At 39.8% G+C, this 22,516-nt stretch overlaps 1 protein-coding gene across 1 annotated transcript in view; it reads left to right on the top strand.

Moving 5' to 3' along the window:
* Positions 1–6,804: 6,804 nt before the first annotated feature.
* The window catches only part of TAFA5 (TAFA chemokine like family member 5), a 320,900-nt gene continuing 305,188 nt past the window's right edge, over positions 6,805–22,516 (top strand). The window contains exon 1 of the mRNA XM_065665021.1: positions 6,805–6,895. Within this exon, the coding sequence (XP_065521093.1) occupies positions 6,805–6,895 (91 nt within the window). The remainder of the gene's footprint in view (positions 6,896–22,516) is intronic.

Here is a 22,516-nt window from a genome sequence, read left to right as displayed (position 1 = left end):
CTACAACACTGCTGTTGGTTTGCTGTGACTTGACTCATAGAATCACTGCTCATTCAGCATGGTTTTCTCCATGGGTCTCATTTTCAATCGAGAACTTACTCACTGAATGTTACAGCATTTTAGTTGTGTGCATTTAGACTAGACCCTCAGGAATCAATGCTGGCTCATAACTAAATTCTGTTAATTTTATGTGTTTAATCATGCTAGTTATAACACGAATCCTTTTTCTTGAAAAAAGGAGTAAATAATTGTATTTTCAGAAGTGTTTAAAACTCTAGATGATCTTAAAATATATAAGCATATGCCCTCTCAATTTCACTGTGATTTTTGTGAATATCCCTATAATCATTGGAACATTCCAGCCAATGCCTTGCCCACCAGTTTTCACTGTGAGTTTCAACAGTTGTATGTTCTCTCTGAATTATCATAGAATCACAGAATCACAGAATGGTTTGGGTTGGAAGGGACCTTCAAAGGTCTGGTTCCACCCCTCCTGCCATGAGCAGACATCTTTCACTAGACCAGGTTTCTCAAAGCCCCATCCAACATGGCCTTAAACACTTCATTATCATTGTAAGGCAGTAAACTTACAACTGGAGGCAGGTAGAGAGGCCCTGGAGACCTTGTAGACTCTGAGATTAGTAGTTCTCCTCCTGGATGCAAATTCCTACCTACTCAGGTATTCTGAGCTTAATGAAGGCATATTTTGTAAACAAGAATAGATGAAGGCCATAAACATATCAGAAAAAAACCTGGAGTGGGAAGGATGATTAGGCAGACACTATAGTATTACAAGTTCTCCATTAAAACACACATAGTTCTGTCAATTTAATACTGAATTTCTTTTCCCCTACAAATATACAAAGCTATCCGTAGGCATCCATAGCATGTATCATGTATCATAGAAATTAAATCACATAATTTAGATGTCTTTTTCTTCAGATGTTAGAATATTTCACCCTGAATGAAAACTTGGTACGTCTCAGATAAAAAAAAAAAAAACAAAAAACCCCTCCATACGCTGGAAGGCAAGAATTAGTTTCAGCACTGCAGGTTCTTCACACAGGATATGCTTCCCTGGTTCCCTCCTCATTGGCAGCTCATCATTACAGCTCATGCATATTCTCATATGCTTACTGGCACCAGTTCCTTTGGATCTGTACTGGCTGCAAGTACCATCAGTGCAGAGGCAGGATTTTTTTAAGGTTCTAAATTTTGTAATCCCAGATGCATGAGGGTTTTTCTATTTAGAAAATTCCCCGGGTCATAATGCTGTCATTGTTCTCAGTGGGAAACTGTAATTGCAGAGCTAGTTGGATAAGAGTTGGATTAGCTGGTGGAGTGTTGTCTGGAAAATCTTTCAGCTGTGCAATGTTATCGCTTCCCCTATGTCCCCCCGCCCCCACCCCTGAGGATTCCTAGCCTACTGCATTTGGTGAGATACATATGTTTTCCCCAGCTACAGGAGCTGTGAAGGGTTCCTCTGGGATATCTAAGTATAAATACCTAAGTGTGTCTTCAGTTGCTAGGTTATTTTTAGTCAATGGGTGGTTACCAAGTCATCTATAATTGTGCTGTTAAATGTGTCAGAGCAGCTACTGCAAAGCTAGGTGCTCCTTCTAAAAGGTGAAGCATGTAAGGTAAAATGAAAGAGGACAAAAGTGAAAATTCAGAATTAAGCTGTTTAAACATTTGAATTCTATCAGGGGAGATTGCTTGATGAGCAGATATAAGGAAGATGATCCATGAGTACAACATGGATGGAGAAACACGATAACATAGTTCTACTGTGCTACCCATAGTACCTGTGACTGGCATATTGTGTCATTTGAGATTTGTGTTTGGGGGGAATTTACCAGTGATCTGGTAAATCTACCAGGGATCTGAGTGATCTCACAGAAAATTCAACTTCTTAGGCATCTCCTATACAGCCTCTGTAGGTAGTAGCCAAAAGCTATTATCAAGTGGTGACTGGCATGTTGGAGAAAGTGCAATGAGTTCCTGGTGGACATCTGTCCACATGACATGAACTGGTGGCACAGTTCTTTCTCTGTAAATAAAAAAGAGGAAGAATATTGAATCTGAATAGAAAATAGGTAAGCTGGTAGGAAGGAGACAAGAAAGAACAAAGTAATGCAACTGAAAAGCAAAAGAAAACAAAATTACTTACTCCCCCAACAAAACAAACAACAAACCAAACATCAAATCATCAAAAGTTCTAAGTACATATGATGCAGTGTAGCAAGGAAACTACACATTAGTTATTCTTAATTGTCTAGGTTGCACTGTCCCTTTTATGAATTAGCCATTAGGAGAAATAACAGGAAGCAGGGTTTGGTATGTCAAAAAATTATTCAAAACATATGAACATATCACCTAATTAGGTAAGTGAAGGAAAAGCAAATGAAAATTGTAGGTGTTTAGTGGAAGGAGATGGTCAAATGGAAATTTTGAAGACTACTGTAGTCACAACTAGCCCAGTAGCAAAAAAATGTGAACCAGCCACTGGCATGCAGAGAATAGAGAGGGGAAAAACATACTTGTAGGCTGCAAAAACTAATTGAGGGAAATATATCCATCTGTATTCATTACTATATATCCACTGTATCATCTATTTTGGTTAGATTCAAACTGGAAAAAGATTTATAATGCCATTTCAGGCATATGTGAAGGATGAACTGGGTGAATTTCAACAAAATAAAATGTTAAACTTAGCATCAGGAGAAACATTCCATCTGAGAGAACCACTGGGCTGGAATAATCACCTGAAGTGACTGGTGACAGACTATTGCCTGAGTAACTCAAAAGTAACAGAAATGAAATCCAGTGGGCATTGGTGAAGGTTTGGTCTAGATAACCTAATAATAGATTATTTTTTGTGATTCAAAGCCAGTAGTAGTTTCCAAATTCATTAGTGAAAATGGGCTAACGTCATCTCTTGTGCTCCTGCATTTAGATCTGCATTGGCTGTGCATAATTTGAGGTTTTATTGCATGAGCAGGAGTAAAATAATTACACAAAAAGTGTTTGACACAAATGGAAACAAAAGGGGCTTAGTTATAGTTATATAACTTAGTTATAAGTGTCTGGAATATAATCTGAACATGATTGTGTTCCAGGAATTTTGGCATGGTTTTATTTATAAAATATCTTAGTAGTGAAGAACAAATTTTCTAAAGTTTCATAGAATCTTTTAACATAATTAAATGCAGAGTATAACTAATATTTTTAAATCTCTAGAATTGAGCAAAAGCTGCTTCCTTTGCTGCATAGTTCCAGTTTTAGTAATTTTGTGGAGCTAGATTGAAGTTTTGGTAAAAAGAGCAAATGAGCTCTATTTCCAAAAGAGAACACGCATTTGGAAATTATGCGCTTCATTTTGATTCTGCTTTCCCATAAAAACTCAGAATATATATCTCATACACACTTTCTCTTGCTCCTTGATCATAAGGAAAATGCATTCCTCAGCTCCTCACTACTTTTCCCAGGTGCAACTGTCTTCTATATTGGAAATGTCTTCCAAAACCACCACCACCTTCCACCAGCTTTCAGGTGCTGAGGATCCCTCCCTTAGCATTAAAACACAACTGGGAAAGTTCCTGTGTAGTGGTTCCTTGGCAGGATCTACTGCTGGGACCACCTGCCACCTTTTATCTCTCTGTCGCTGGGGACATGTTGGGTCAGAGCTCTGGCAGAAACCTGAAAATCCACAGTGAGATAGTTCTGTAGGTCTCTCTTGGCCTAAGCAGCTTAGAAGTTGTTTGATGAGTGTTGTTCCATTAGTTGGGGATGCAAATCTTCATAGCCTGAAAGATGAGGGGGAGATCTTATGGGTGGAATTTATTCAGAAAAGTCTTCCAGAGAAGTCTACACTGGTAACTTGAGACATCTTTAATATTTTATAGCTCTTTATGCAGCTGACAGGTAAAGAAATTGAAAATGAATATTTTTGAATAGGATCCTATTTGAAAGGTCCAAAGCTATTTAGAAAATACAAAAACCACGGTGAACCATATTTAGTACAGCAAGCGGCGTTGCCAGGTACCACTGTCCCCTCAAATGGGAAGTCTTCTGGAATCCCTCGTTGCTATGAGACTAAATATCTCTGTACAGCGTTAGCGCTGAACCACTTTTTGCTCCCACTTACACTGGTGTGCATGTAGAGTGACTCCCCCATGGCTGGGAAGCCCGGTGCTACGTTTTGATGTTCTGCCTTATGACAAGGTCTGATCCAAAGCCCACAGAAGCCCAGAAGTATTCGTCCAGTTCAGAAGCTCAAGTAAGTAAGACTAGTTTCAAACGTAAGAAGGGCTACTATCATCTCCCACCTCAAAAGGGGCAAAGAATTTGGGGACTTTGACCCATAGAAAGTGGGTCCTATCATTGTTTAGGTCAAAAAGAAAAATAATATATGAAATATTTCATAGGATTTCTCTCCAAACTTAGCATGTTCAAACAGAAAGATATATATTGCTTATCCTGGACTGTGTAAACTCTTAAGTTTGAGACACTTCTAAAATCCACTTATCTGTGAACTTAAAAGCTGCTGTGTCAGGCTCTGTGTGCTTATTTGCTGAAGTATAAAGTGTGTGAATTTCCTTTACCTAACCGACACTTTTTTCTTTCACCCAGAAGACAAATAAACAAACAAATACCAACTTGAACTGTGCCCAAGCATGGCCAATTTCTCACCAAAGTGTACACTGCAGAATGAAAGATTTACAGTGGAATATCTTTAGTGTAGATATGACATTGCTTTAACATTGCACTGCTGTAATCTTCAAGTACAGTAAATGCAATAAATGGGCTTATAGGGATTTGTGTGAAATTTAAAATTCAAAACATACTTGTTTTTAATGTTGCTCTGTGCTATCTGTGAAAAACCAGAAAGTGCAGGGATAAACTTAACACACATCATCAACAACAAGGGAGATGTTTGCCCAAAGAAAATATTGATCTTTTATTAATCTGTCCTTCCAAGCATCTGGAAACCCTCCAGTGTTTTTTTAAATTAAGAAACTACTTAAATAGCAAGTATTAAAACCCCATCAAACATAAATGCAAACATGTAACCAAAGACTTATGAAAACAGAGCTCTTGGCGTGCAAACCCTTACTTGGATTACATCCACAAAACTGGGTGCGCTTCCACGGCTATCCCGGATGAACCAGGGTAAAGCCCCGGACACCGGGGCGTTACTGTCGTTGCCAGTGTAGTGCAGTACATCTATCGCCGGCCTTAGCACCACTGCAACTTCTAGCTCAGCCCGGAGCTGCCTGCCGTGGGAGGACCCGCCGCCTTGCCGCTATAGTGCCGTGCCGTCCGGGGCTCACCCGCCTTCCGCCCGCAGCCTCCCGCTGAGCTTCCCGTTTTGCCGGCTGTGTACCTGCCCCTGGCCCGCTCCTGCTCTGTTTTCCCGTCCTCTCCCGCGTTACGCACAGCCGCTCGCACCCCGCCGACACCGGCTAGGTCCCGCCGAGCTGCTCCGCGTCCGCAGGGACCCCGCTTGGAGCGCGGCCCAGGCAGCCGCCTCCGCCGCCCCAGCACCGCGCTCCGCAGCGCTGCAGCGAGCAGCTATTCCCTGCCCCGCATCGCCGCCTGCCGCTTGTGCGGGACGGAGCTCGGAGCCCAGCCTGGGGAGTCCCGTCCGTCGCCCCGCAGGCAGGGCTGCAGCGCGTCCCACAACGGCGTGGCCGAGCGCGGAGCCCCTCAGAGCGGCTCCACATCGCAGCACCTCCCCGGCTTCCCTACTGCAGCCAGCTGGGCTGCTCTGTCCTTCCCCTGGGATGGGAGAGCAACAGTGAAATCCCAGCCTTGGCCTTAAAATATATTTATTTATGGCATTCTTTCGTTTGCGTTCTTGCTTTCCATGGGGATGGCTGCAGCGGAGTCATTAACCTGTAGGCTGAGAGAGCGCTGGCCGTAACCCGGCGCAGCTGCTTGGAGGGCGCTCTGTTGAGCTGCCCGGACGGGGCAGACCCCGAGGGCGGGTGAGGGAAGGAGCGGGGCCGGCGGCAGCGCCCGAGGCAACGCCAGGAGCCGGGCGGTGCGGTGCGAGTCGGCGGGGAAGCCAGCGATCTGTGCAAGAGCCCCCCAGCGGCCCCGCGTTCTTCGGAGACGGCGGGATGAACTGACTCCCCACCTCCCCGCGCCAGAGAGGATCTCCGAGCCGGGGGAGGAGGGAGGGGGGTGCAACAAATTGCCGCCAGCCGGGAGAAGTTGCAGTAAAGAGAGGTCCCTCCTCCCCGTCCCCTCCCCTCCCCACTCGCTCTCTCCTCCCCGAGCCGTGGCAGCGAGCGGTGGAGCGGCGGCCCGGCAGGCGAGGGAAGGAGCGAGGGGCGCCCGCAGCCCGGCGATGCTGCAGCGGCTCCCGCGGAGCCTCGGCGGGGAGGGCCCGGCCCCCGCGCGCCCCGCACCGCCCGGCGGCGGCGCGCCCTGAGCGGGCGGCCGCGGCCCCGGCCCCGCGGTGCAGCGGGCGCTGTTGCGCAGCGCTGCCCGGCGCCGCCGGCCTCCTGCCCCCGCCGCCGGCTCGGCTCGGCTCGGCGCGGCTCCCGCGGAGACGGAGCGCTGATTCATGGGGCCCCGCGAAGGCTGCCTGGGCGAGGAGAGCGCGGCGCTGCCGCTGCCCCCGCGCGGGGTGTGAAGCCCCAGCCCCTCCTCCGCAGCCCCGGGCTCGCCCGCCCTGCTCTGGAGTGTGGTCCCTGCCGGGAGCCGCCGCGCCTGGCGCACGGAGGGAAGCGTTGATGCATCGCTGTGGAAATTCATTGTGTGACTTTCTGGGTATTTACTGAGTTTCAGACCGAGATGCAGCTCTTGAAAGCTTTATGGGCACTAGCAGGAGCAGCGATCTGCTGTTTTCTTATATTTGTCATCCACTCACAGTTTCTTAAAGAAGGTAATTATATCTGCATGTCTACATACCCTGTTCTTTAATACTGAGGTCTTTACGAGGTGCCTTAATTATTTTTACTGTTTCCAGTATGTTCTATTTACAGCAGTGCTTCCACGCTATTTTTCCTTTCCGCTAAAGCCTTCTCATTTCTGTTCCTTTAGATAATAGGTAGTGTTAGACTTACATTCTTGGTAAATGTGTATATATATCTCTATAAAATCTGTATGCTGTTTGTATTGAGTGCTTTAGCCGACGTCTCATTTCTTCATAGGGCATGTATAGTGTATAGAAAATATTTGTTGCTATCAGATGACCACAGAACAGTAGTCATCATGGGAGTATTAATAAACCAAAAAACCCTTAACAAGTAAACGTCTTATTTTTATACCAAATCAATAGGCAGCCTTTCCCTCTTCCTTGTTCGGTACGTTTTCAATAGATGGCACTAAAGTTCTATGTAAAGGGCAGGGCAGAGCAAATTCTGGGCATTCGGCATCCTCCTTCTTCTCCTGGCTGCCCCGAAACTGGAAGAGGCCTTTGCATGGTTTCAAGGCTCCTGTTTTTTTCCACCTTGTGGTCAGAAAATTGTGATTACAATTTACTGGAGAGAATAGCTTGAATTGTGGGGCAGGCTTTCTTCTCCCCCCCCCCCCGGGTTGAGTGGAAAACAAGTATTTTTAAGTGGATAGAAGAATTCTCTTGGGAAGTAACCCTCATATTGCTCTTTTTTTTTTTTTTTGTATTTTGATTTGTTTGTTTATTTTCTTTCCTCAGAAAATTATTCTTTTTTTAAAATTATTTTTTCTTTTTCTTCCTCTGCTAAACAGTAATTCCATTACTCACCTATAAAGCAGTCTGAGATTCAAGTGTGAATATTGAGAGATGTGTATATATATTTGGTGGCGTATGGGAAAGCCCACTGCTGTTCTTAAACAGTGTTACCAAACACAACACAACAATATGGGGGTTTTGGTGAACCCACTTATTCTTTTTTAGCACTGTAATGCCGTTGAGGTTTGAGCTGCCGGAGGAAGGAGCCTCGCTCAGCTTGGAGTGCTGGTTGTGCAGAGCTTGGCAAAAAACTTTTATGTGACTGGGACAAAGTTGCACTCAAGATTGGGCAATGCGACTGCCTCACAACCACTGAGGGGCCACTACTGGGTTTAGCTTAGTGCCAGTCCGAAAAAAGCACGAGACTGTACATTTTCACAGATCTTTTCTGAGATGAATGAACACTGATTTGCCCTATTTGGGTAATAAAGAAACCTTCTCCAGATATCTCTAGTGCCAGGGATTTCTCCTTTAAGAAACTTGCCCATGCTTTACCAGGGTTGTGTGCAATGCCTCCCACAAAGTCACTTATTTTACATTCTTTTAAAATGCTTGGACGAGTGTATGTGTACATCTCTGTCTAATGAGATGGTCTGTTTTGAGGAGGTTTTGCATAATGAAATATTGCCAGGCATTTCAAGCTATTTTTTGTCAGTATTTGCCATTATGCTGCGTGATTGTTTGTTGGTTTTGCTTGTTTGTTTTGTTTTTTTTTCTCCAGTCTTTCACTGCTTGCTTTTGAGATCGGTGTTATTGTAAATAATCCATAAAGGAAGAAGCATTTTGTTTCAGTTAGAATATTTGCTCTTGCACTGTAGGCGTAGAAAGCTAGCAAATTAATATATAAAAACAGTAACCATGGCCATGCATCAAGGACTTTTAACACATTTTACATTGCTTCTCCTCCAGCAATCACAGCCACTCAGTGTGGACTGCAGAGAGAAAACTGAAGCCCTTGAGCTTGTCGGTTAACTTAATTGCAGCAGTTTGTTTATATTTGTGAGGAAATTATTTCTGCTTTCTTTAACACTGAGTACTATATACTTACTGTAAATACAGATTGCGCGTGTTGGGCTGGTTGTCAGCCTTTTCTTGGTGGGTGCTAATCTTCACAATAGCAGTTTGACCCCTTTCGTATAATTACTTCAGCAGTGTATGTATGCCTCACTGTAGCTTCAATAATGAGAGTGAATAGTTTAGTGGAATTGGTTGAAAGTCTGTGTGATATAACTGAGTCTTTCCTTTATTAAGAACTTTAAAAATAGCCAGTAAAAATTACTGGTTTAAGCATAGTATATTCAGATGCAGGTATCTGAGATAAGGAAAAATAGGTAACAGTGGATTTAAGCTATATATTCTAAACAGTTTGCAAAAGCAAGATTAACATTCATTTTCATTTTAAAACCTGCTTTTTTATTATTTGCAGTAAGAAAACAAGGGCAAGAAGTGTGAGGAAAGGACTAGCAAATCATTTAACCATATGCCTACCACATTAGTTTAAGTAAATATGTATAAAGAAGAATACATCTGAGATGGCTATTACCTTACTTTCATAAGCTTTGAAATTATTTTCTGCTATCAAAGTTCACCCTTCACATTAACATTTTATAAAAAGTTAGGAATGGAATGTCTCATTGCCCATGATGTTGTCAGGTTGTTGATTTCCTGGCAAAAAGATTAATTTCCCATTGAAGCCTAATGAACTACATGGGCTCATTGTAACTCAGCAGTGTGGTCGAATTCTTAAGTTAAATGCCGGGACGTTTTCATTTGATTATTTCTTGTGGGGAAGGATAATTTCCTGTAGTCCCAGAGAACAAACAAGTATACCACCAGTTTGCCTGGCTTGATCAGATTAGCTGATAACATGATCTCCTGAGAGAATTTGACAGTAGAAGTTCGTATACCGAGCATCTCTTGTGTATGCAAGACAACTGATTTAAGAAGAATGACATGTAAAATTAATTAAAAATCTGACTTAATTTATTAATGCACGCTCTTGCTATTTTTGCATGACTTACAATATTTACTGCTTATTATTTTTCCAGAGGCTGGTCTTAATAGAAAACTGACATAATCTTCACTTCTTACAGCAACTCAAAATAATATAATTGCCACATGTCTTTTTCTGTATTCATTTTCCCTTCACTCACTTAGTTATGTTAGCTGTTATGTTAAGCTGTTATCACCTACTAGCACGAGATAGTTTTATAATTTCAGTTGTATCGCATGTCTATAGTGTGTAGAACTTCCATTATAATTCAGCTGAAACTTACTTACTGGAACCAAATCCTCCTTCAGTCACATTCATAAATATGAGATTGTATGTTGCAACAGTCAACTGAGTTTTCACATTGTTAATTTTTCATTTTAGTTCCTATGCTGAACTTGGATTCCCTAAGTAGTTATGTGTATTTGTGTATATGTTTTTGAATCAGGTCAGTTCAGTGGTAGCATTACATTACTGCCATTTAAATGGTGTTAGGAAACAATGAGTGCTTGTTCTGAGATGAGTGGGAAAGAACTGTTTAAATGTCTATTTTCATGAATATGGTTTTTTTTCAGGAAGTGAAGAATGGGTGACACAGGGTGCCATTTTTCCACACTTAGGCATTTGTGTGAAAATACAGGTCGTCCTGTGGCTAATCCGTTCCCTTATGTCCAATCTGTCCTTCAGTGTTTCTAAAAGATGAATAGAGCTGTGAACCCAGAACAGGGTATTGTGATATATAATTGCAGTCCCATGCCTGTCTGATCTTCCTGCAAAGCAGTTTAACATACTCTAGTCAGCTGTAGCCAGTATGAAGGAGTGATAAAAATCAAAATAGCTAAAAGTTTTTGAATACACCATTGAGAATTAAAAATAAGGATTTAAGTTCACTAGCCATGCCTGATTTTAAGTGATTTTTATATTGTTTAACACATTTATTCAAAGAGAACCGAAAAACACGGAGTTGATGCTGTACACGTTAATTGTGGGAACTCCTTTGCCCCCAGACAAGTACCCTTTTCACCTAGTAGAACATTTTAACCATTCAGACATAGTAGCGTTGGGGAAAGGAAAGCATACAGTTTCTAAATGTCTCTTTGAATCCCATTGAAAGTAGTGCAGTCAGGGAGTAACTTCAGAAGGGTGTGTGTATTGTAGCCAGGGTGTGTTACAGCCCTAGATATACTTTAAAACTTTGCTTATCCTGTGACAGCTCATTAAGAGACGGGAATATTTTATCTGCCAAGGGCGGTTTAATATTTTGAATGGTTTATGAGATTAGGGTGGTGTGAGCCTTGTTTGGAGAGGGGCTACACGGAAACATGTATTCAGTCTCAAGAATCTTACTTGAAGTATAGAGGATTGAGTATTCAGATCTCGAAACCACATTCTTAAGCTGTTGGGTAGATATTCAGTAGTAAGCTGTGTAAAATAGGGTGATTTTCTGTTGATTTGCTGCTGCAGTTAAGTGGAGGAAAGAGACTTCCAATACTTGTGTTATAACCAGGTGATTATGGCTATAAACCAGAATTTTAGTATCATTTGTGCAGATTTAGTATATACTTACATACATGAATAAGGTGTCTTACACATAAGGTATCTTATGTGTAAAAAAGAAAAACCTTAAAAGGTTTAGCACATTTTTCATAATTACCACTTTTTTCGGCCTTAAGCAAAAGTAAGCACTTATTGGTTATACAGTTGTGGGTACTACTCTATCAAACACATTCAGAGGAATTAGTGTCACAATAGCAAAAAATGCTGCAGCACTTTCTTTAAAATAATGCATTTATTACACACAATGGCTTGGTTAAGTTTTATATCTTTATTCTGTCATTTTTTAAGCATTGAAATATTTTAGCCTGCTCTAAAAGTATGAAAAAAGCTTTTTGTGTATTTTTGTGGTTTTAGGGTGTACATTTGGCACTGAAAGTAGTAAGGAATGTTATTCTGTTTAGCTGCGTAAGCTCAAACAACTCTACTACTCCTCTGCTAATGCTTGGAAATGTTTCCTGACAGTATACCCAAGACTATTCTCTTCTTATAACCTGATAGCTTTATAAAGTTGGTAAAAGTCATGTTTATTGCTGTGCAAAGCATACTGAAGAAAGGAATTATCTTCTAAAACTTTTGGAGAGTTTGTTGCTCCAAATTTTCCTGGAAAGCATTTGAATGTGACTTATTACAACAGATAATATTGCCAGCCTTTTGTTCCTTTATTTATTTTTTTTTATCTTTTAAGCATCAAAACCCCCACCTTGAAATAATTAAACATTAGGTGAGAAAGAGAATTGCATTTAAGAATGTGGGGAAAAAAGTTTGGATTCGTGTCGGAGTTGGTTTTTTTTTTGTTTGTTTGTTTGTTTTTGTTTGTTTGTTTGTGTGGGTTATTTATTTTTTTCGGTTTGCCCTTTTGTGCTTCACCTGTGTCTCAGAACTGTAAGATATCTTGCATACCAGATGTGCTGCATATGTTACCTATATATAGTAAAGCTGAGTTGAGGACAGTGTGTCCCAGCTGCAAATTTGTCTGCTTTTGTAGAGTTTGTTACTCTTAACATACTGTAGTATAATTCTTTTCTTCTGATTTGGTGAGAGCTTGTGGAGAGGCAATGTGAATGAAATTATCAGAGCAGCACATCAGGCTAGAGAGAGGCGCTGAATGTGAAAGTGGAAGGTTTCTCTTTACATCCAGGAAACAGATTTGGCAGCTACAAAGCCCTAAGCTTGCATAAATGCTGCACAAGGAAAGAAAATGTGAAAGGTAACAAGTATGGGAAGTTTGTTTGCAGGTTTTTTATAGTTTTTAAGGCAAATAAATCAAATTAAGAAGACCAGTTCAAGTGGCTATTTCATAGTGCATGGCACGTCAGTACTGCAGAAAAATGAGAACATCCTGCGTCGAGATAAAATAGCTTGGTATTTGAAAAATTTTGTTATTTTCAGAGTGGGTTTTTTTTTCTTTTGTTTTTGTTTTTTTTTCTCTAAGAGGGGGTTAGAGAAGTATAGCAGTGAAAGGAAACTTTATAGCCAAAAGTTCTTCAATCGTTTCCTTCTCAGGGAGTTCTTTCTCTGGCATGTGCTGTGCCGGGACGTACCAAGAGGGGGAGCCTGGCAGTTTCCCTCTTCATAAAAAGTAGCTTGAAACAGGCTTTGGTTTTGGGTGATGAAAAGGAAAGATGTGTGTATGTCTTCATAGGGAAGTGCACCATAGATGGTATAAACCCCCTCCTTTTCCCAGCTAAGCAACTTGGAAAAGGAATTAGTAACAGATTTTCAGTAGCCTTTTTATGACTGCCTGTTTTCATGCCCCAAGAGCACAAGTGAGGAGTTACTGACCTTTCTCGGCATTTATCAGCACTGCCTCTTCCTAAAGGCAGTGCTATAGACTGATGTAAGTCACATCATACAAAAGTGAATGCTTTTTAGATCTGTTGACTAATATTTATTTTTCTTATTTCTCAGCAGGCATGTGCTGTATCAAATATAAAACTGGAATAAAAACAAGACACAACTGAGATATTTTTCAACTGAATTTAAAAGGAGACATTATAAAAAAGCATGTACTTAGAGGTCAAAAGTTCAATATAGTATTGGTAAGAAAAGCCATGAATGTCTTTAATTCACTAGCCAAAAAGTAGATAAAATTATTATCTTCTCATATAGATTTAAAAATAGCTGTTTATAATCATATAAAGTAAAGAGGCAAAAGAAGCTTTTGTGCTAATGATAACAGCAGTATTTGTTTTCCATTAGTATTTAGAGGTCCCAATCGGAATTGGAGGCTTAGCCGAGTATGACTGGCCAACTGTAGTGTGTGTTCATACAAGTCCAAGCCAGGCATCTATTCCATCCAGTATCTGGATTTTAGCAAAGATTTGTTTTGCTCAGAAATTATAACCTGTTGCCACTTACAACCCATAGTGATAGAAGGTTCTGACAATCTGATTATTTGTCCAAATGTGCTTTTTATGCCTGTTCTAGAAATCCAACACAATATAATGAATCTGCCTATTCATTATATTTTACCTATGGCACTACATCGGTTCATGGGTAAACACTAGTCAGAACGATAGATCTTACTACTAATTGTTGTTAGTCTTGTGAAAAGCAATGAATAACGTGTTTGGCATATATCCAAACAACAAATTAACATATAAATGACCAGAAAAAAATAATTTAATGGATCAATACTTATTGAAATATTTTCTAAAAGCAGATGCTGTGCTAATGTGAGTTTTCATGTGGATGATTTATTATTTTTGACTGTATGGAGGAAAGTAGAATACTGTGTTAGTTCTTCAAGTGAAAAATTGTATTTATAATAAACCAGTATATTCTGGATCTCAGCTTCTTTCTAACATGCCACAAGGCTATAAAGGTATTCCAGAGACTAGATGTTTAATTGTGGTCACACATGAGGAAAGAGGGAGGCCAAATTAAGTGGATCCATAGGAGAACAAATAGAATAACGACAACATTCAAAGGTATGACCTAGAAAGAAGTACTGAAGAGACAGGAGTTGTTGAGTTTAGAGAAAAGGTTACTAGCAGGATAAGAGCTTCCAGTGGGCAGAATTCTGCCGTAGGAGTAACAAACTGTTCTTTCTGTAAAGTGGGAAGATTACAAGAAGCAGTATTCACTGCAAACTGATTTGAGAGAGATTTAGGTTATACATTAGGAAAGATTGCAGCAAGGCAAATTTGTGCTGTGCATCAGGGAAGACTTGCCAATGGCAAGAACAGTTAAGCACTGGAATAGATTTTCTTGGGGAGTTGTGGAACAGGAGAGTTTTACTTTCAGTTTAAAATATTGTCTATTGGGAGCAGTATCGTTAAGTTAAAGCAGGCAGGCAGATTGTGTGACTTCTTGGAGTCCCTTCACGTATTATCCTCCAAATCGTGCACTTGGCTGAAACTTAGAAAAGTGAAAGATATTTAAATGTCTGACTTTTGAGTAGTTTTCTCTTGAGTGCTAAAATGAATAGGGTCTTGAGGAGACACACTAGGATCTGAAAGCATTCAGAGGACAAATAAAACCTCAAGAAAACAGCCTGTGTTTAAAGTATTTTATTAGCTAAATCATGACACTTTTTGAGTTGCAGATGTAATTAAAAAAAAAACCAAAACCACCAAACAACCAACCAAAAGACCACAAACCTGAAAAATCTCACTATTTATGTAGTTAAAGATCACTCTTTTAAGTCATGTTTCTGTTGCTTTTTAGGACTTCAAGGCATTCTGAAGCAGGGCCTTTCTCTATTTACTCTGCTTCGTGTATAAAGAGCAGTGAAATTAGAGTATCAGTATCATTCACTGTCTCACGGGATGAGGATTTGGCTTAAGGATTCTTGAGTTCTGCCAGTCTGTTCTTGTTTCCTCACCTGGAGGGCTTATTTCCAGGTGGCCACATGACTGTCTCTGACCTGTAGTATGGGAAGCACAGAACCAGCCCCATAACAGGGTGAGCAGCAAATGGCTTCAGAGGGGTTCTCTGTCAACCTGTGCCTGTTTGGTGCTTCAGCTGACTAAGAGCTTTGGGTTCATTGCTGTCTGTCGTGGTGTGTACCTTGATACAGCACTGTCCAATTTTTATGATGTCTACAGGATTTCAAATCCAGTAGCAAAATGAGGACTAGCAAATTGTGCTGACAGAAAGGCTCTTAGGTCAAGAAAAGGACAGGGAGAGATCACTCACCAATTACCATCATGGGCAAAACAGACTTGACTTGGGGAAATTAATTTAATTTAATGCCAATCAAAACCAGAGTAGGGTCATGTGAAACAAACCCAAATCTTAAACTAACTTCAATCCCCCTTCTGCTTTCTCCCCGAGCTCAACTTGATTTTCTCTACCTCTTCCTGTCTATGAACAGTGCAGGGGAATGGAGGCTGTGGTCAATTAATCACACATTGTCTCTGCTGCTCCTTCCTCTTCAGGGGAGAACTCTGCATACTTTTCCCCTGCTTCAGTGTGGGGTCCCTCCCAATGGAGAAAGTCCTCCATGAACTTCTCCACCATGAATCCTTCTCACGGGCTGCGGTTCTTCATGAACTGCTCCAGCGTGGTCCCTGCAGCAAACCTGCTCCAGTGCGGGCTCCTCTCTCCATGGGGCCACAGCTCCTGCCAGGAGCCTGCTCCAGCACAGGCTTGCCATGGGGTCACAGCCTCCTTTGGGCATCCCCCCTGCTCCAGTGTGGGGTCTTGTCTGGGCTGCAGGTGGAATCTGCTCCACCATGGATGTCCATGGGCTGGTGGGGCACAGCTGCCTCACCATCGGCTGCACCATGGGTTGCAGGGGAATCTCTGCTGTGGCATCTGGAGCACCTCCTCCCCTCTTTCTCCACTGACCTGGGTGTCTGCAGGGGTGTTTCTCTCACATATTCTTACTACTGTCTTCTGACTTCTGCTAGTGCTTCACAGGGTTTTTTTTTTTGCCTTTTTAAATATATTCTCCCATATTCACCATCAGTGTTACTGATGGGCTTGGTCTTGGCCAGTGGCAAGTCCATCTTGGAACTAGCTGGCATTGGCTCTATTGGACAATAGGGAAACTTATAGCAGCTTCTCACAGAAGCCACCTCTATAGTCCCTGAGCTACCAAAACTTTGCCACTCAAATCCAAACCAGTCATAGTCTACAACCTGTGCTTGGAGCAAGTCCTGTCTGGAATTTACTCATGCCTCTGGAATGGTTATGCACTACAACATTGTTCTGCTTAAAGGTGTAGAAGACTTGGGTAATAAGTAGTGTTTCCTTGAGTAACACTAACGTTTCTTAACAGAAATAAAGTTTCTGCAAGTTACTGTGTTTTTATATAAAGAAATTGTATACAATAAAGAAATAAATTGTATACAATTTCTTTACCCCCTTACAGTAGTTTGTCAAAAAGCACTCCCATTTTATGTAGTTCTGTGGTGACTGCTAATTAATCATGACAGTGATGTTATATGATAACTTTTGTACTTTGCTGCAGTTTTTATTGTATTAGATTACATGGTTCTCAGCATGATTCTTTCAGTACAAATTTATGGCTTTAAGGAAGGAAAAACCAAGCCAGTGCTCCATTATTCAGAGTTGTACATGTTTTGGAGATGTGCATCGTGGATCTGGGAATAGATTTAGCCTCAAGAGAATCAAACAGTTGTTTGAAACGGTCACTGCTTGAGTATCACCTTGCTTATGGCTATGAACTAATTGAGATTAAACTAAAATGATTGTGAGATTCTTCTTTTCCCTGTGCATTGGCAGTTCCCACTATCTGTTAATGCCTGCACAGTATTATTTAGTCATTAAAAAAAAGTATATGCTTCTGGGTTCCTCTTTTGTTCTGTCTTTTTGCCTTGTTTTTCTAATGCATGCTGGTAGATGAAGTAAAGAATCTTTAGCTTCATTTATTGTGAGAAGATCTCGTAAGTGTTCTAAACATTTTTGTATGCTTGGCTATAAAAATATATAGATTGTATCGGATGCTGCCTTAACTTATTTTACAGAATTATAGTGGATGCTGATGAGTCCTAGAGTCAAGCCTTTAAAGATAAAAACTCCCTTGCTATGTGGTTTGGGTTTTTTTTCTTTTTTTTTGTTTTTTTCCTCTTTTTGGTAGCATAAAGTAACAAACCCATTTTATTGAATCTTTTCATCTTTCCATTATTTTGATTAACAGTTCAGTAGAACTTTTTGTATTTTAATAAGTTTCATGTCTTCCGTAAAGAATATAACAACATTAAAAATGTATTTTACCTTTTCTGTGAGTAATAAATGGCGTGATTTTCAAGTGGGCTGAAGACCCAAGAACTCCTGTGGCCTGCAGTTAGAGATTGTATGATAAAACATACGGGTTGAGCATTTTCTTGGCCATCTCAACTTACTAATTTCATGCCAAGGCTCAATAGGTTTATTGTTACTACTGGTTAGTTCATAGGTAGACAAATATCCATTTGTTGTGATATATATACATTGCTTGTAGTGGTAGTTATTTATAAAAAATGCATTATGTGTGTTTTTCCTTTTTATTTGACTTTCCAGAGCCCAAAAGCATTTTGCCAGACACAGCTTTTCACTTACAAGTAAACTGTCTTTGGTGGCAGTCTTCAGAAAGTAATCTGTAAGGTATAAAAGTTGAAGGAAGCAATGTGGTTAGAGAAAATGAGTACACTGTTTGATGTTAGGAATGAAATCTTGTCTCCATTTGAGTTGATGGTGAACTTCTTGCTGTTTTCACTGAGGCCCCAGTTTCAGGTGTGTTGGGCAGCATGAGGTTCTACTTTGGTATACCTTTTCCTTGGTTTATTCATTTGGGAAAATGTCCTTTTCTATCTGTTAGATGTGTGATGTAAATGACTTTGAAAGGTAACTCCTATTTGAACTCCTCTTGAAGCTCTTTTCAAAGCATGTACTTCACTGGGCAAGTTCTGCTTTGTACTGCCATTCCTCATCCCATACGCAGGAACTCCAGCTCCTGGTAAAATTGTCTTGCTAGTGGTAACATGCAGTTATTTCCCTTGTTCCACAGATACTAAAAACTATGGCTGTTGTGTAACTGCATACTCCAGTTATTAGTGTTAGTGGCCTGTGCTTCTGTTTAATTATGCACTGAGGCCTTACCTAGGGCCAAAACTGTATTCTTGCAGTCACTTAACAAATATAGAGACACTTGAAGTTCACAGAAAAAGTATGAGAAAAAGACTAGTAAATTATACATGAGCAAGTAGTTAAAATAACAGAAGTTAGGAACTATCGTTTCTCCTGTGTCTCTTACAGGCTTAATGCATCTCTCCAGCTAGAATTGTGTAATTTCTTCAGCGGTCCTTGTCTACTTCCAGTATGCTCTATCTGCCTTCTGCCTTGCATGCTCTCCCAGGTGAATGCAGCTTCATTTAGCATGCATGTATGGGAATGTTGGCAAAAAAAGAGATGGTCAAGGGGTCTGTTATGATTCTGAATGTTGTGCTTTTCTTCCCTGTTTCCTAGGTTTTCTTAGAAATAAATTTCATACTAGGTTTGCCTGTGTGCTTGTATTGACTGATACAGCTTTGACTGTCCCTCTACCTTTTGTAAAATTCTTCCAGTCTGATTTTTAAGTTGGAATATGGCTAGCGATACGATCTAGTTCACTGGGCATTAGGGCATTGTGTATTGGCTAATGAATTACCAGTATTCTGATTTAGTTTTGTTAGAATACAGTCTGAAAATTTTAATTTCTAGTACTGAGAGAGAACTAAGATGAGCAAGGAATTTGTGCCCTTTTAATAGTTACTTCCTCTTGGTTAGGTGGGAATTTTTTACTAGATCACTCAGTTGCAAACTTCCAGGCAACTGTTCCCTTAGGAAGCCAGTACAGGTCATAGAATCATAAAATCATAGAATGGTTTATGTTGGAAGGACCTTAAAGATCATTTGGTTCCAACCCCCCTGCCGTGGGCAAGGAAAAATTCCACCTTCCACTAGACCAGGGTGCTTAGATGGCCATGCTGGGGAGACCAAGTCCAGATGTAGTTAAGGTTTTATATTTTAACTTACATTTTATTTTAGTTTTATTTATGTATTGCATATTTATTTATTTATTGCACATTTATTTATCCTTTTAAGTTTTCTTCTTAAGTTTATAAACTCTATCATGGTGAGAGCTAAAGTGTGTTAGATTTATAATATTTTTTAATATTAAACCCAGTTTACAGAAATCATGTATGTTTAGTAATTTGTATTATGGTGAAAAATTAATGTAAAATCTCTGTTTGTTACAGGTAGTTTAATGAATAGTTTGAAAATGATTCACAAGATGAGATTTGCAATCCTCCCTTTTTCAGCAGACAAATGATGGAAGTCAAATTAAAAGGAGTAGCTTGTCTCTCAGATTCATTCTAATGCTACGGCTTTCTGACATGATGTTGAAGATGTCATATCTATCTCTAGGCTCCCTGTTAACTGTAACGGGAGCTGCAGAAACTTGTGCATCTTTAGGCAGACAGGTTCTTGAATTCAGTAAAGCTGTCCAGTACTAGAGTGGCATGTCAAAACACAATTTTCTTCAGAAGAAAACAGAGCAATCATATTTTCTTCTCCAGATTTATGTGCTTGCATTTCCCCCCCCCGGAAAAGTGCAAAGAACATAGAAAAATTTCAGTGGAATTAGCAGTCAAAAGAGCAAGAAAAATATGCTGCAAATTGCTGTCTTTTCTTTTTTTAATAGTTTATCATTATAAAAGCCAAGCAGAGAAACCCTTGCCATAGAACTACTCATTTGTTCGATTGCTTTCTCCTGCAGTCATTTATGTTATGGCTTAAAAGTGGTCAAGGTTAAGGAGAGATGTGCTTACTAACTGAGATTTAATCCTGACTCCTCAGTGTAGCTGCATCTTTTAATGTAAACTGTAGCCGTGTAGAGTAGAAAGAGCTATTCGGAATCCATATATGAGAAAAGAGTATGTACAGACACAAAGGAAATAAAGAGTTTGTAATGAAGCCTCACTGTTAATTTACATTTTGAAAAAACAAAAAGTTACCATAGTAACATGTAGGTTGCAAAAATTTTCTAAATCTGATGTATTAGATTGAGGAAACTCTTAACTTGCATGACATGTATCTCAAGTTTTGTGAATAAGAAAGAGCATTTTGTGCATTTCTAGGTTTGACCTCAAATAGTTTGCATTTGTGCAAAACATGAATTAATAAAATATGAAGGCATTGGTAAGTTATGCAAACAGAGCCTTTTCCAATCAGCTTTCTAATTATGTTGTTCATAAGATAATCATTGTTTGGGTTTCCTTCCTAAAAAAATTATATATAGGTATTTTTCAGAGTAAGAATCTGTTGCAGTTCTGTTGTTCAGAAGCTATGCATTTACAATTGGTGATTTTTAAATATGCAGGACAGTATATTCCATCTCTTCTCATAACCATTCTATGATTCTATGAATTTCTTTTTAATTGTATTTACTTCACTAATACTGTTTTTCTAGAACAAACTTAACCTGTGTGAAACAGAGCTTTGGTAAACAGACCAAAAGATACAGTTAATAGTGAGATCCATTTTTGTTGTTTCAAAAGGCTGGCTATAGTACCGTGCACTGTGAGTACTGTAAACTCTAGTTCTGAGTGCCATGGTCTGCTCTGTTAGCTTTCTTAACTCTATGTGCTGCAAACTGAGCAAACTACTTTTATGGAGCAATTTGCAGGGTTAGTTGTTTAACTTGTTCATTTACTGCGTATCTCAAGTCAGCAAAACAACCATTTTTTTTCTTTCAGTACTATTTATGTATTTTATATTGTTTAAGAATTATGTAAGAAATAATGTTTTCCCTCAATAATCAGCTAATGATTTCTAAAGACTGTTTGCTGGATCTAGCTGCACTGATGATGGCCAGTGACTTTTTGATTCATGGAATATCTGAGCTGTTTAACTTCTTGAGGTGAAGTTTTTCATGATGTCTGATCCAGTTGAGTATTATAGCTTGAATAATTCTTCCATGGTGATATGTGAGATTTAAACATAGACCTCATTATTGAATATGTTAAGTGTAATAACAGAAACTACTTACTACTACACAGCACTAGGGTATTTTATCATTTTTTTAGCTGCAGTTCTATTTCAAAGTATTCTTTTCCATTATAAATTTATTAGAATCTCTTTTTTTTTTTTTACATGTTAGTTCTCTATAAATCATAAAAAATAACTTGAAAGCCCACCTAAACCATTGCTCTGCTTTAAGATCTCTTTTGATGGAGATTCTACAGCTTTCTTGGATTTTCATGCTGCACTCATCTATTATGTCTGTATTTATTCTGAGTGTTTGCTACGATCTCAATCATTTTGCCATATGGGAGGGCTGGAGCAGAAGGCGCACACACACATACAGAGCTCTGTAAATCCTAACATACTTAACCCAATTAAATCATGAAGGTAGTACTTTATTTGTAATTGTTGAGCTGCAGTTGCAGAATGTGATGAATAGCAAATTTGAAAGTAGCATTCACTGGTGTTCCTCTCCCTGCCACAAAGGAGGGCCTGCTGAGAGCACTGAGGAGTGGTATACCTGACCGGGATACAAGACATATACTCGTATTTTAAAGGACCATTTGCATTACTTTATAGATGTGGTAATGGGTTCTGAACACACTCTATCTGGACTGGCAGCTGAAGAGAACTTGAATCCTGTGCTTAGGATGATTGATGTGGCACTGCTTGATGTCAGTACCTTGGGGAAAGAGGATCTTTGCTTCTGAGTATTCTACTTCCTTAGAAAGATAGAAAAGGAATCCAAAAGAGAAGGGGTTGTACTGAATTGAACTTTATTGGACTTTCTTTATATCATCACTGATATATCAGTTAGGTCCTCCTTCTCTAGCTGTGTACAATAAGAAATTTCTTGCATTTTAGTAGTACACAAAAGTTTTAGAAAGGCAAGAAGTTGCCTTCCATGGATGTGGTCTGTGAAGTGTCTTGGGATGCTTCTCAAAAGACAATGTTATATCACTGCAGGATACTTTTAGACTAGTACTTTCATCTCCTTTCCAGTTTTCTTTCTTCCACCTGATGCTCCAGCTATTGAATAATATTGAATATGGGACTTCATAGCTAATCTACAGCAATGGACTGTGTTGCCATGACATAGAGTTTAGGAATCGTTGTAGTATAACACAGAAGGAGAAGCTTGGAAATAGTGAAAAGATATAGTTATACACAGTAATCTTAAAACAAATTGTCCAAATTAAGAGCAAACTGTGCACGATCAAATTGCTTTTTATTCTCTGTCTATAGCTTATTATGATGTTATAACAATATGACTTGCATCCGCTCAAGTA

This window comes from Lathamus discolor, chromosome 1, assembly GCF_037157495.1.
Source record: "Lathamus discolor isolate bLatDis1 chromosome 1, bLatDis1.hap1, whole genome shotgun sequence".
Taxonomy (NCBI): domain Eukaryota; kingdom Metazoa; phylum Chordata; class Aves; order Psittaciformes; family Psittacidae; genus Lathamus; species Lathamus discolor.
Note: the sequence above shows the minus strand (reverse complement) of the source record. Positions and strands in the feature narration are given on the sequence as shown.